This window comes from Nycticebus coucang, chromosome 3 (assembly GCF_027406575.1).
Source record: "Nycticebus coucang isolate mNycCou1 chromosome 3, mNycCou1.pri, whole genome shotgun sequence".
Taxonomy (NCBI): Eukaryota; Metazoa; Chordata; class Mammalia; order Primates; family Lorisidae; genus Nycticebus; species Nycticebus coucang.
In genome coordinates this window covers 10,721,199-10,736,025 of record NC_069782.1, presented here as the reverse complement: position 1 = coordinate 10,736,025, position 14,827 = coordinate 10,721,199, and the positions used below count along the sequence as shown (strand labels likewise).

The following is a 14,827-nucleotide window of genomic DNA, read 5'->3' as shown; positions in this document are numbered from 1 at the left end:
AAATTAGTTAGTTTCTCTGATCTTCAGTTGCTGTAAAATGGGAATCTTTGTGATTTATCCTTCAGGTTACTATGTCCTCAGATGTGTGAAGGTTTTGGAATAGAAGCTAGCATACAGACAGTACAGGACAAAGATTAACTGAAAAAGGGGGAAACTGCATTTTGTGAGTGAGCTCCAAGTCAGTGAAAATGTGCAAATGGAAATTGGAAACCACTGGACAAGAATGTTTTGTGGGGCGGCGCCTGTGGCTCAGTGGGTAAGGCACCGGCCCCATATACCGAGGGTGGCGGGTTCAAACCCGACCCTGGCTGAACTGCAACCAAAAAATAGCTGGGCGTTGTGGCGGGCGCCTGTAGTCCCAGCTACTCGGGAGGCTGAAGCAAGAGAATCCCTTAAGCCCAGGAGTTGGAGGTTGCTGTGAGCTGTGTGAGGCCATGGCACTCTACCGAGGGCCATAAAGTGGGACTCTGTACAAAAAAAGAGAATGTTTTGTGGTCCCTGGAGCCCTGACTGCAATAATTTTAGTATTGCACATCCAGTCAACATTTACTAAGTGCCTGGAACTGTTCTAATAGGCTTCTTACTTTTTACTCTGCCCAATTTCATTTCCTACCCACGGGCACTATTATACTGTCTCCATTTTACAGGAGGCCGGGCAGGAGGATCGCTTGAACCCAGGAGTTTGAGGCTGCCATAAATTGTGACTGTGTCACTGTACTCCAGCCTGGGTGACAAAGAAAGGGAAGGAAGGAAGGTGATCGGAATGAATCAAGGAGAAAGAGATCAGAAGGGGTCAGAACCACCCATGCCAGCCATGTCAAGAGTCCCCAGGGGCTCTGCGCCCCTTGCTCAGTGAGTAGGGCGCCGGCCACATATGCCGAGGCTGGTGGGTTCGAGCCCGGCCCTTGTCTGCTAAACAACGACAACTGCAACCAAAAAAATAGTGGGGCTGGGGCGGGCGCCTGTAGTCCCAGCTACTTGGGAGGCTGAGGCAAGAGAAGTGCTTAAGCTGAAGAGTTTGAGGTTGCTGTGAGCTGTAACGCCACAGCACTCTACCGAGAGTGATATAGTGTGTCTCTGTGTCAAAAAAAAAATAAAGAGTTCCCCAGGGAACCCTTGCTGGGATGCGGACTGCCCAGGCTAAACGTGCAGCGAGTCCCGCGCTCAGAGGCATCTGGGCACCGCCCGCCTCGGTCCCGTCCCTTTTGCTCGGATTGTCCAACCCCACACTCTTCATGTAAATAAAACACTTAGAGAGAGCCTATGAGAGAGCGGCAGAGGCGTGGTCTCCCGTCCACCACCCAGGCAACGTTCTGATTCATTGTTAAAATAGAGGCCGTGACCCTCGCACTCCCACCCTGGCAGCCCGGATGTGTGGAAACCCGAGCCAAGGTTAGTACTGGGCGGCGGAAAAAAGGGAATGGGGAGGGGAGGCTGAAGGCTGGGGTAGAGGCTCGAGAGTTACGGGAAGGAACTGGCTGACTGGCTGGCTGGAGACAGAAAGACAGGTCCAGGGGTCCATTCTCGGGGCGGGGCATCATGTGTAAGGTTGCTCTTTTCTCTCTCCTCTTTTTTTTCTTTTTTGAGACAGTCTCAGTCTGTCGCCCAGCTAGAGTTCACTGGCGTCATCGTAGCTCACTGAAACCTCAAACTCCTGGGTTCAAGCCTCAGCTTGATCCCCCTGGCTCAGCCTCCTGAATAGCTTGGAGTACTGACGCCCGCCACGATGCCTGGCTAATTTTTCTATTTTTAGTAGAGACGGGGTCTCATTCTTGCTAAAGCTGGTCTCAAAGTCCTGGCCTCAAGGTATCCTCCTCCCTCGGGCTCCCAGAGTGTTGAGGATTAGAAGCATGAGCCACCGCGCCAGCCCAAGGGTGATTTTCATTGTTACATTTCCATCTCAAGTGCATTTTGGAGAAAGGTTCTGCTAGTTGTTGGGGGTGGGGGAGCAGCCAGGAGCCCTGAAGTAGAGCCCCCCCCACCCTCTCTCCATGAAATAAGCAGCGTCCTGGTTGAAGGGGATGCTTCTTTATGGGGCCAGATGAGGAAAGAGCCTCCCAAGATGGGCAGGTCCTATGAGGTTCCCCTCCACCACCCAGAGCAGGGAGAGACGGGGAGGTGATTGCTCAGGGAGGATCGGAGACCTTAAGACCACAGGGGTGGGGTGAGGGGGAGTGGGTGAACCATCCCTTGCAGTGCCCTGTTCTACCCCACTCCAGGTTTGATGGAGGAGGAGGAGGAGCATTGGCCCTGGCTGTCCCAGGGGAGGTCATGGAATTCCTCGACTCTGTGCTGAGATTGAGGCCTGATCCCCTGGGATGCTTTGGAGGAAACACACCAGGTGATTAAAGGTATGGACTGGTGACCTGGAGGCACCACAAAGTGCCTGTGTTTGGAATGTTCTAGTCCTCCCACCCCCCTTCCTCCTCCTGGGGCTCTGTGTGGGGAGAGTCATCTTTAAGTGACTCTCCTGACCTAGATTTGCTTACCAGAGCATGGACGTTAGAGCGCCCAGGGGTACCTAGAAGGGGGAGCCCTGGGCACAAGTCAAGATACCAGGGTTTCTTTTCTTTTCTTTTTTCTTTTCTTTTCTTTCTTTCTTTCGTTCTTTCTTTCTTTCTTTCCTTTTTTTTTTTTTTTTTTCAAGCTATTGCCCTCGGTAGAGTGCTGTGGTGTCACACAGCTCACAGCAACTTCCAACTCCTGGGCTTAGGGGATTCTCTTGCCTCAGCCTCCCAAGTAGCTGGGACTACAGGTGCCTGTCACAGCACCCTGGCTATTATTTTCTTGCAGTTTTGGCCGGGCCAGGTTTGAACCTGGCACCCTACTGAGCTGCCCGGGCTATTTTTGTTGTTGTTTTGTTGCAGTTGTCATTGTTGTTTAGCTGGCCCAGGTTGGCCCAGCTACAGTGTATGTGGTTGGTGCCATAACACTGTGCTACGGACACTGAGCCGATACCAGGGTTTCTTTTGAGCTAAGCTCTGCCACAAACTTGTTCTATGATCTTAGGTTATTCACTTCTGTGTAAGACTTTGTCTTCAATCCTGAAAGTACCTTGCCAGCCCTTTGCCTCACTCCCTGTGTGAACTGGCAGTGTGATCTGGTGCTCCTTATTTCCACCTCTAAGAAAGCAGGAAGGCACATAGACCTGACTTTGAATCCAGCTCAGCCATTGCGACCTTGAGTGAGTTAGGGAACCTCTCTGAGACTTAGTTGCCCAACTGGAAATTGGCATTGATTTGATCTAAAATGCAGAGTAGCTGTAAGGCAAGGGTGTTTAAACTTTGGGAGGCACTGGAATCACCTAGGGGACTAGATTAAAATGCGTACTCCCAGACCCTCACCACCACCCCCAGTCTGACTTAGTGGACTGGGAGGGGGAAGTGGGAATCCACATTTTTTAAAAGAAACAAGGTGTTGTTATGCTGCCAGGCTGGAGTACAGTGGGTATCCACAGATGTGGTTATACAGCACCATAGCCTCCGACTCCTGGGCTCAAGCAATCCTCCTGCCTCAGCCTACCTGAGTAGCTGGGACTACACCGTGCCTGGCTGGAATCTGCATTTTTATGAGCAGCTCAGGAGGGTGTAACGGTAGGGTCCTTAGAGCACACTTTGAGCAACAATGCAGTAAGGACTAGAAATCACACACTAAATGCTTGGCAGAATATCTGGGTGCTTGGTAAGTGTTTACTGAGGGTTCACTGAGTGAGCAAATGAACGGATGAGTGAATGGAAAACCTAATTTCCTTGATCCTTGTCTGGGCTGGCAAAATTGGGGCAGGGGGCTGGGTTTGTGGCCAGTAAGTCATCTGATTCTTTCTTTCCTCCACACCATTTTCAGGCCCCACCTAGAGGGTCAGCCTTTGGATTGCAGGAGCTGCCCTGGCCTGATCCACCCAATATGGAGGAAGTGGCTGGGAATGTCCGATGTGAACACTTTGAGGCCAACATGCTTACCCAGAGCTGCTGTCAAAACTGCTTCCACCCTGAGGCGGCCCATAGAACAAGGCACCAGGTGGGCTGGCTCTCCCAGGTGGTTGGAGTGGCTTGGGATGGGGCGTGAGTGATGGGCTGGACCTGGCTGGGCCACTTACTTGCAGGTAAACCCAGATCCTAGCCTTCCTCCTGACTAGAGCCCAAGTTTTCTCTGTACAATGCAGGGATTGGGCCACATGAATCAGTCCCAATCTTCAGTCACTTTTCTTCTGCCTTTATAATTTTTATTATATCCTCATCTAATCTACTATTAAGACTTATTTTATTGTTCTTTAAATCTACATCCTTTTCCCCTTCTACTGAAACAAAACTTTCCATTACCAACACAAATGGAAAACTAGCAGTGTGTTAAACAGAAAAAAAAGAGAAGAAAATACAAAACAGGAATCAAAACAGAAATGTCATTAAATTCTAACTCGAGGGTAGTATCTACAGGAGGTCCTGAGCCCGAGTCTTGCTGTCTCTTTGACAAAAAGGGAGATAGGCCAGTGTTAGAGAGGCATTAAAGATACGCCAGCACCTGCGTTGAAGTTACTGGAGTGAAAGAGGAGTCATATTCTTACTTTGTGATGATGTGGTCTGACGCTAAGCCCATGAACACGTGACGCAGAGCACCTGATGTACCTGCTACAAGAGGTGTGGGGCCCATGAATCTTTGAGGGCCCTTACAGCCTTGACCTGCCATGGCAGGTTATTCTCATTGGGGTCTGAAGCTCCTCTTGAGCCTGGCAGCCAGCTACGTGCAGGGGGTTAGGTTCCAAGAGGTAGCCATTGTAAGAGGGCTGCCGTTCAGCTTCAAAGCCAGAAGCCAGAATTCCAGTCTGAGGTTTGCCATTATCTGCTGCATGACCTTGGATCCTTTAAATTCTCTGGCATCACTCTCCTTGTGGGTAAAGTGGGGGCACCAGGCTTCTGAAGTCAGCTGGCACTACTTAGCCCAAGCCACATGTGGCTAATTTAGTTCCTCTCTTCTCCTTCCTGACCAGAAAAGTAAACCTCGGTGATGGGGGCTAGGGTGAAGGTGGGGATGAGGTGCCATGTCAGGCTGGGAGTCCTACCAGTCTTGGCTGGGCTGGGACCCCTCGGTGAGGTTTGCCGGGCAATACAACCAATAATAGCTCCCTGTGTTCACCCTCAAGTTCAGGGAATAGATGTCTGAGAGTCCTGTGAGTCCATCTCCCATGCAGAGGACTTTCTCCCAATAGGTGGGAAGACAGCATGGAACAGTAGCAGAAGCTCATAGGTCTGAGTTCTAATCGTTGTCCCACCATTTCCGAGCTTATGTATTCTTACTTATTAAATAGATGTTTAAACTGTGCTAGGTATTATGCTAGGTGCTGAGGAAATAAAGATAAATAAGGCACATCTCTGGCTTCATGAGGCTTACATCCTAGCAAGAGAAATGAAGAGTAAGAAAGTAATCACGCAAATGATTATTAAATCATGGTTGTGATAAATGTCATAAAGGAACAGCAAGTAGCTTTAGAATAAATAATAGGACATCAAGGGAGGTGTCTCCGTGGAAATAACATTTTGGCTACTTGGTAAAGGCTATGTGGGCATTAGTATTAGTCGGTGAAGAGGAGGTGGGGGGGAATAGAATGTGCAAAGGCCCTGAGGCAGAAAGGAGGAGGCACACCGGAGAGTGGGGAGAGGTCAGGCAGAGATAGGGGCAGAGAAACTACAGGACAGGGTGGAGAATGGCTGGGGCCTGTATCTTACTTAGCCTTGTATGGCTTTGTGGACATACTGAGATTTGGGTTCTGTTCTGAGAGTCCTGAGGAGCCTCTGAAGATCTGATTTGCATTTTTAAGGTCACTCTGATTGCTGAGCAGAGAGTGGAGTGCAGGGGGGTGAAAGCGAATCAGAGTGATCCACCAGGAAAAAGTGTGAGTCTCACTCATGCCAGAGATGAGGAGGACTTTAAAATGGAGATAAATGGACACATTTCAGAACTAATTGAGTCAGAGAATCTATGAGATTTGGAGGTGTGGGAGGGGAGAAACCTATGACTGACTCCTAAGCTGGAGGTTGCCGTGAGCTGTGACGCTATGGCACTCTACCAACGGCAACAAACTAAGACTGTCTCTCAAAAAAAAAAAAAAAGAGGCCTGGGTAGAGGCCTGGGGACCTGCATTTAAATGCAGAAATAGGAGGAAGAGACAGCAAGGACATAGAGAAGGAGTAGCTAGAGAGTTGGAGGCAAATCCAAGTGTGCCCCACTCCTCAGAGGCCAAGGCCAAAAACAGTTTCAGGATCAGAGAGGGACAATGGTGTTAAATCCTTTACTTTCTTGAGTTTGCAGTTGCCCTGATGATGACCTGAGGTTATGAAACTCCTCCAGGTTCTGCAAATGTATGAGGGGTGACTGTCATGTCTCTGAGCCAGGCCCTGGGACCCTACTGTAGGCAGGAGATAAGTCCTTGTGTAGCAGATATGATAGTAAACACCTGTCCCTCAGCCCCAGAAGATACAGTTGTCTCAGTGGTCCTTCCATCTACCTCCCTGTCCAGCCCTCCTGCCACTCTGGACCCCATTCCATGGTGCTGCATAGTTGGGTACTGAAGGAACAGGTAGATTCTTCCAGCTACCCTGATGCTGCTGCTGAGGTGGGAAGTGCCCCTGCCTTGCTCTGTCAGCATCATCCCCTCTCTCCATCTTTCACAGGAGGTCTCCAGGGAACCAACTATAGCCAGTTTTTCCTCCAGGGATCCTGGAACTTTGGTTTTATTCACCCCTAGCTTTAAGTCAAGAGATTTCAAACATGTGGAATCAAAAATTCTGTATGTTAGAACAGCATCCCCAATCTCCATAGAGCAGCGCCGTTCCCAGCCGACCCCTAGCTACACCTGGCACAAACTCATCTCTGTGGGCCTGAGAAAGGTTATCTCCTGCAACTCAGCAAAGAAATAGGGTTGGATCCAGTTCTGACATCTTCAGCTATCCTAGACTGTATAGAAATGTCCCTGGGTCCCAGGGTGTCCCTGCCCATCAAGAGGAACCAACACTTGGGCAGCGCCTGTGGCTCAGCGGGTAGGGTGCCGTCCCATATGCCGGAGGTGGCGGGTTCAAACCCAGCCCCGGCCAAATTAAAAAAAAAAAAAAAAAAGAGGAACCAACACTTGATCACCTGGTCATGCAGGCATCTCCAGCTTCCCCCAGTCTGTGCTGGTCCCTGCTTCAGTCATGGCCAAGTCTACGGCTAGCTTGGAGGGAGGGGTCAGCCCCAGGACCAGAGGGAGTAGGGGCTTAGCGGAAGGGTCCTGCAGTGTGCTAGGCATGTACTCATCTGTTTTTTTGTTTTTTTATTTTGAGACAGAGTATCGCTTTGTCACCCTGGGTAGAGTGCCATAGCAACATCATAGCTCACAGCAACCTCAAAGTCTTGGGTTCAAGCAATCCTCTTTTGCCTCAGCCTACCAAGTAGCTGGGACTACAAGCACCTATCACAACACCTGGCTAATTTTTCTGTTTTTAGTAGAGATGGGCATCCAGACTCCTGCTCAGGCTGGCAAGCATATATTCTTTTTTTTCTTCTTTTTGAGACTGAGTCTCACTGTATCACCCTCGGTGGAGTGCCATGGTGTCACAGCTCACAGCAACCTCAAACTCTTGGGCTTAAGCGATTCTCTTGCCTCAGCCTCCCAAGTAGCTGGGACTACAGGCGCCTACCACAATGCCCGGCTATTTTTTTGTTGTAGTTGTCATTGTTGTTTAGCAGGCCTGGGCCAGGTTCGAACCCGCCAGTCCTGGTGTATGTGGCTGGTGCCCTAGCCGCTGAGCTACAGGCGCCAAGCCATATAGTCTTAATTCTATTTAATATTATGGTGCCAATTTGACACCTACAAAATTCTATTTAATGTTATTAAGTTATGTATTACATTCAAGATGCACAGACCAGACTCTTTGAAAGCTCTCTACAGAAATATTAACTGGTTTACTTCTTGGAGCACCCCGAGGAGGTTAGCATCCGGGTTTTGTAGATGAGATAACTGAGGCACAGAGAGAATAACTAACTCGGCCACGGTCTTGGTTGCACTTCCTTCTCCATTTCAGAGAGGAGAAAACCAGGCTCAGAAAGGAGGAGCCACTAGGCCGAGGTCCCTCTCGGGAAGTGGAGGAGCCAGCATGGGGCCCGTGGTCTGTCCAAGGCCGGAGCCTGTGCTGACCTGCCAGTTGGGAAATCAGAGCTGGGGACTGACAGCTGGGCCTGCGCATGTGGCAGTAAGTGGTGATGGAGGCTGGGGTGAAGGTGGGGATGAGATACCACATCAGGCTGGGGGCCTGCCAGGCCTGGTTGGGCCGGGACCCCTTGGTGATGCCTGGCAAGCCGCTCCCTCCACATTTATGCTGTGCTGTCCCCTGGGTGGCCAAGGCGCCAGACATGGCTATGGATCTGACACCTCCTGCTGCTGAGCTCTGATCAGAATCTGGCTGCGGGGCAGGGGGCAAAACTGAATCCAGACAGACTCCTCTGGCCTGGATGTTGCAGCAGACACCCTGTTCCCACTCCTTGGCAATGCCCAGCCCCAGTGGTGTCCTTATTTGAACCAGGAGGGCTATGCCCACCTTGGGGCACTGACCAGGTTGCGGCCATGGCCCTGGGCTCTGGGCTTCTGGGTCCCCAGGGAGCCCATGCCCAGGCTTCCGCCCGCCTGGGCTCTCAGGTGAGCCACTGGGATCAGGTTCCTGCGGTTTTGTGTCCTGCATTGTTCTTGGCTGGGCCCTAGCTCATGAAACAGTAATGAGGGGCCCCTGCTCCTGAAGCTGGCCCCTCTAAGGTTTCCACTGCCTCTGCTGCCGCCGCCACCACGGCCCAGTCAGGGCCCCGGAGGCCGGCAGCGTGGGGGCCTGAGCCAGAGCCCCCCGGGAACGAGGGTGCTGACAGCCGACAGCCACCACCACCATCACCGGAGCCGCTGCCCAGGTAACCCGAGAAGAGGCGGGGCACAGGGTGCCATGGCCGCTGTCTCCCGTCTCCCACCATCAGGGGAGGGCCCTGCCACTCCCGGGAGGTGGGGAGGGTTGAGGGGGGGGCTTCCTGGAGGTGAGCAGCCGTTCCCCCCGGGTGAGCCCAGCACCAGCCTTCACAGGTGTGGCCTTGCTGAGGGTGGGAGGGAGAGAGGAGTGGACAGCCAGCTTCAGGCACCCACCCCCACCCTAGGGCTCTGAGCCTCCATCCTGGGAGCCCCTGCCTCTCCTACAGGGGGGCAAACCTCTTCTTTTCTCCAAGGTCTTGTTTTCCCATCTCCTCCTCCATCAGACCTCTTCCTACTCTCCAGGTCAGATTAATTCTCCCTCCTCACCCCTCTCTTCTGCTACGAAGACCCTTTTGCATCTTTCTAAATACTGCACATTTACAAGCACAAAATCACACAGGCACTCACCAAAGAACTTGCGTGCATTTTTGCAAATATAATGAATTGGTGTACCCAGTGGGCCTGCACACACATGCATGCACACATGTTCTCAATACCCATGTGCACACATGTACCCCAAGCATAGGCCTTTGTACATACACATACCTGTGTACCGAGGCCCATATGTGTACATACACATGCGTGCATGCACACACACACACCAGGTACCTCTGCCAGCCCCCAGCTTAGATCCCAGGAGGCACTTGCAGCCTGATGGGCAGCTCTCCTTGAGAAGTGTGAGATTCCAGGAGGAGATGCCTGGAGACTCTTCCATACCTCCTAGTGCTGGGAGGGGCTATGTAGGGGGAGGGGAGCCCCCACGTGGATGCTGAGCAGCCTCCTCTCTCTAACTCTGGCCCAGGAGCTCAGGAGCCCTTCCAGTGCTGAAGCGCCCTACTGCGACCTGCCCCAATGCCCACCGGCTCCTGAGGACCTACTCAGTGCCTCAACCTCCAGTTGCCAGTCTGTGGCAGACCCAAGCCTCAGACCAGGACCCAAGAGGTGGGTAGAGGAAGGGCTGGGGAAGGGCTCACTGGGATGGAATACCCTTACTCTCCCCATGCACCCCTTCCTGTCTATGATGGCATGGCTGCTGGCACAGGTCACATGGTCAGTGCACAAAACCTGGGCATGGGCAGACAGGAGGCATGCTTCTCAGGCCACAGGGAAAACTCAGATCAGACTGGCCCTACTTGTACCTGGGGTGCTAAGCCTGCCCTCCCTGCCCCTGGCTCTCTCTCCCATTGGCCCTGCCCACTCTGTAATTCCCCAAGACTGAGCTTAGCTTTGCTCAAGGCTGTGTGGCAGCTGTGCACCTACCCTGCAGTGGGCATGGCCCACAGCCTGCTCACATTTCCTGGTTCCCTTTGCATAGCTTTAAAAGATTAAATAGTCTTTGCACCCAGGGGCACCTGCTGTCACTTACTTACCTGGGTATGCCCTGCTTGAAGCTCTAGGACTCCTTCAACCCCCAACCCTAATCTAAAGTTCCCCTTGATCATGGTACCTTGGGAGGCCCTGGTCTGAGAGTCTAGAAGCCTGATTCTCACCTTCAGATTCATATCTGATGGGCTGTGGGACCTCGGACAACTTACTCTGTCTTTCTATGCCTTGGTTTCCCTGTTTGTAAACTAAGAAGTATTGAATCAATCAGCATGGCTTTAGAAACATAAGTTCCTCACGACTGGGCATTATTATTATTTTTTTTTATTTTATTATTTTTTTGGAGAGACAGAGTCTCACTTTATGGCCCTCTGTAGAGTGCCGTGGCCTCACACAGCAACCTCCAACTCCAGGGCTTAAGCGATTCTCTTGCCTCAGCCTCCCGAGCAGCTGGGACTACAGGCACCCGCCACAACGCCCGGCTATTTTTTTGTTGCAGTTTGGCCGGGGCTGGGTTCGAACCTGCCACCCTCGGTATATGGGGCCGGCGCCCTACCGACTGAGCCACAGGCACCGCCCACGACTGGGCATTATTAAAAAAAAAAACAAAAACACACAGCTTTGCTATTAAATATGTTTCAGAAAGTCTAGATAAGTGAAGTTGAATAGCTATCCTGCAGGACTTGTCAGAGCCTTAGTTTGCAGGCATGCATGTAGCTTTTGGGTGAGGGAGATAGAGAAATACGTAGTATGTCCTAAACCTTTTTGACTACAGAACTCTTTTAGAGTCATCACTCATTACCATCTTATTGGCCAATCTGTGGGTCACTGGGGATACTACCAGCTCCAAACCTCTTTGAGCCTGTGGCTTCTCTAAAGCAGGGCTTTCTCTGTAGCACAATCCCTTGGCATCCAGGTTGTTGACTCTGTCACTGCTCTTTTTTTTTTTTTTGTAGAGACAGAGTCTCACTTTATCGCCCTCGGTAGAGTGCCATAGCATCACACGGCTCATAGCAACCTCCAACTCCTGGGCTTAAGCGATTCTCTTGCCTCAGCCTCCCGAGTAGCTGGGACTACAGGTGCCCGCCACAACGCCCAGCTATTTTTTGGTTTGCAGTTTAGCCGGGGCCGGGTTTGAACCCGCCACCCTCGGTATATGGGGCCGGCACCTTACCGACTGAGCCACAGGTGCCGCCCTCTGTCACTGCTCTTGGAGCCCTGCTGGCTATCACAACCCCCCATTAGCCAAGCATGAGTGTGTTTTCTTTGTCTTACAGAGCTTGGGGTTCCCAGTCCTGCTTCACTTACAGAGGGTTGGGATTGGGACAATAGTCCTGGTTTACAACACAGCTGTAACACACAGCTTTGCTATCTTTGCCAAGAGTCCTTGGCAGGTCTCTTGACCTCTTTGAGTCTCAGTTTCTTTTCTATAAAATGGGAATCATTATACTTACTTCAAAGGGAGATTGATGTAGCTCTATGAAGCAACCCATATAAAAGAGCCTAGCACAAGGTCAGGTGCAGTGGCTCATACTTATAATCCTAGCATTTTGGAAGGAGGGGGTGGAAAGATCCCCTGATACCAGGAGTTTGAGGACAGGTGGGGACAGGAGTTTGAGGACAGGACATAGTGAAACTCTATTTCTACAAAAGAAAAAAAAAAATGTAGCCAGGTATGGTGACACTTACCTGTAGTCCCAGCAACTTAGGAGGCTAAGAGGCAGGAGGATCGCTTGAGCCCAGGAGTTTAAGACTACAGTGAGCTTTGATTATGCCACTGCACTGCAGCCTAGGGACAGAGTGAGACTGTGTCTCTAAAAAAATAAATAAATAACAATATAGTACACAGACAGCCTTGGTGTTGGTTCTCTCTGCCATGCTAACATATGGATTCCAGGCCCCTTGTGTGAGTGAGCGAGTATGCTTGAGTGGGATAGGGATGTCCCTCTAATTCCCCATTGCATTTTGAGAAAAAGTCATGGGTCTATCTCCTCTCCTAGGGGCCCATCCCCATCAGCAGGGCTCCCTGAAGACAGCCTCACAGCGGCCCCCAGGAGGAGCTGGGAGCTCGAGGCAGTGCCCTATTTGGAGGGCCTGAACTCCTCCCCATGTGGCAGCTGCAACGAGGGCCCCAACTCTGACACCAGCTCCAGCCCTGACTGTGACACCCCTGATGGTACCAGCGACTCATCCTCTGTGGTGAGCTGGGGTGGGAGATGGGGGGACAAGAACAGATTGCTCCTCCATCTCCGCTCCTGGGGTCTACTGAAACCTCCACACGAGAGCTGAGGCTCTCATACCAGGAAATTGGGCTGGGGTCCTTTGGACCACTATTTTGTGCCTCAGGCCTCCCTGATCAACTACCCAGATGGGCAGAAGTATTGTCATGGGCTAGGGCAGGCAGGGAGTCTGCTAGAAAGAAGATGGGGGCGGCGCCTGTGGCTCAGTGAGTAGGGCGCCGGCCCCATATGCCGAGGGTGGCGGGTTCAAACCCAGCCCCGGCCAAACTGCAACAAAAAAATAGCCGGGCGTTGTGGCGGGCGCCTGTAGTCCCAGCTGCTTGGGAGGCTGAGGCAGGAGAATCGCGTAAGGCCAAGAGTTAGAGGTTGCTGTGAGCCGTGTGACGCCACGGCACTCTACCCGAGGGCGGTACAGTGAGACTCTGTCTCTACAAAAAAAAAAAAAAAAAGAAAGAAAGAAGATGGAAGAAGGAGAGCTCCAGTGAATCACCTGCCAAAAGCCTCAGGTCACAGAGGCCTGGGATGTGGGGTGTGGTGACCAGAGCAAGGATGGGATGGGGACCATAGGCCCTGCCCTGGCCACATACAACTGAGCCTCATGTGCAGCCCTGGTGTAGATATCCAAGGGACAGAAAAAAGGGACAGGCTTGGGGGAGGGGAATCTGGCAAGGCCTGGGAGTCATTTGGCCAGGGAAAGAGAAGACCCAGGAGCCACTTGAGAGGATTGTGGAGGGCAGAAGAGGCAGGTCTGTTCTGTAAGACCTTCCTAAGGAAAGTGACAGGGCAGCGATATGACTCAGAAGCAAACACACTAGCCTTTGCACATGCCGCGTGGCCAGCACTGTGCTGAGGGCTTCGTGGGTGTGGGCTCAAAAGAACTCACCACCACCCCCTGGGAGACACTGTCCTAGTCCCTGTGGGACTGAGGCACAGAAAAGGGAAGCCTCTGGGCCTGGGTTTTTGTTGTTGTTGTTTGTTTGTTTGTTTGTAGAGACAGTTTAACTTTATCACCCTCGGTAGAGTGCTGTGGCGTCACACAGCTCACAGCAACCTCCAACTCCTGGGCTTAGGCGATTCTCCTGCCTCAGCCTCCCGAGTAGCTGGGACTACAGGCGCCCGCCACAACGCCCGGCTATTTTTTTGTTGCAGTTTGGCCAGGGCCGGGTTTGAACCCGCCACCCTCGGTATATGGGGCTGGCGCCCTACTCACTGAGCCACAGGCGCCGCCCTGTTTGTTTTTTGAAACAGAGTCTCACTCTGTCACCCTGGGTAGAGTGCCATGGGGTTATCATAGCTTACAGCAACTTCAAACTTTTGGGCTCAAGTGATCCTCTTGCCTCAGGCTCCCAAGTAGCTGGGACTACAGGCACATGCCACCATGTCTAGTTAGTTTTTTTCTATTTTAATAGACCACTCTTGCTCAGGCTGGTCTTGAACTCTTGAGCTCAAGTAATCCATCCACGTAGGCCTCCCAGAGTGCTAGGATTACAGGCATGAGCCACTGTGCTTGGGTTTGCACCTGGGATTTTAACCCACTTTTCTCTGGCCCTTGGGGGTGTCTCTGGCATACAGTGAATGCTCTTTCTTTTTTTTTGAGACAGAGCCTCAAGCTGTCGCCCCAGGTAGAATGCTGTGGCATCACAGCTCACAGCAACTTCCAACTCCTGGGCTGAAGCGATTCTCTTGCCTCCACCTCCCAAGTAGCTGGGACTACAGGTGCCCACCACAACACCTGGCTATTTTTTTTTTTTTTTTTTTGGTTGCAGCCATCATTGTTGTTTGGCAGGCCCAGGCTGGATTCAAACCTGCCAGCTCAGGTGTATGTGGCTGGCACCTTAGCCGCTTGAGCCACAGGCTCAGAGCCAACAGTGAGTGCTCTTTAAGTCCAGTGAGTGCTCTTTAAGTCCAGTTCCCTTCCTTTCCTTCTCCGCCTTCATGCTTAGGGTATAGCTCCTGAAACATTTCTTCTCCCCCAGACACACATTTCCTCCCTTTCTCTGGCAGGACCAGGACACTGTCAAGAGGCAGAAGGAGGCCCCCAGCTGGGACAAGTTCACCGTCATGATCCCACGAAGGCCCCAGGAGGGGCCCAAATCTGACAGTGCCCAAAGGGCTCCATCTCTCCCCACCAAGTCCCCTGTGGGAGGAGACACTACAGGCCAGAGAAAGGAGGGTGAGTCCCACCAGGTTGGTGCCTGTGACTGGGGCGTGGTGATGCCCTGGGACCTCCCAGGTGGCCGTCTCACTGGTTCACAGAGGAGGGCCGTCTGGAGAAACAGTGGCATGC

General features: G+C 52.0%; 1 protein-coding gene across 1 annotated transcript in view; it reads left to right on the top strand.

The window, feature by feature from the left end:
- The first annotated feature begins 1,355 nt into the window (after window positions 1–1,355).
- The window catches only part of TRIOBP (TRIO and F-actin binding protein), a 65,239-nt gene continuing 51,767 nt past the window's right edge, over window positions 1,356–14,827 (top strand). Inside the window, exons 1-6 of the mRNA XM_053584012.1 lie at window positions 1,356–1,392; window positions 2,220–2,351; window positions 3,844–4,017; window positions 9,780–9,919; window positions 12,301–12,499; window positions 14,545–14,713. Of these exons, the coding sequence (XP_053439987.1) occupies window positions 3,904–4,017; window positions 9,780–9,919; window positions 12,301–12,499; window positions 14,545–14,713 (622 nt within the window). The 5' untranslated portion in view covers window positions 1,356–1,392; window positions 2,220–2,351; window positions 3,844–3,903. The remainder of the gene's footprint in view (window positions 1,393–2,219; window positions 2,352–3,843; window positions 4,018–9,779; window positions 9,920–12,300; window positions 12,500–14,544; window positions 14,714–14,827) is intronic.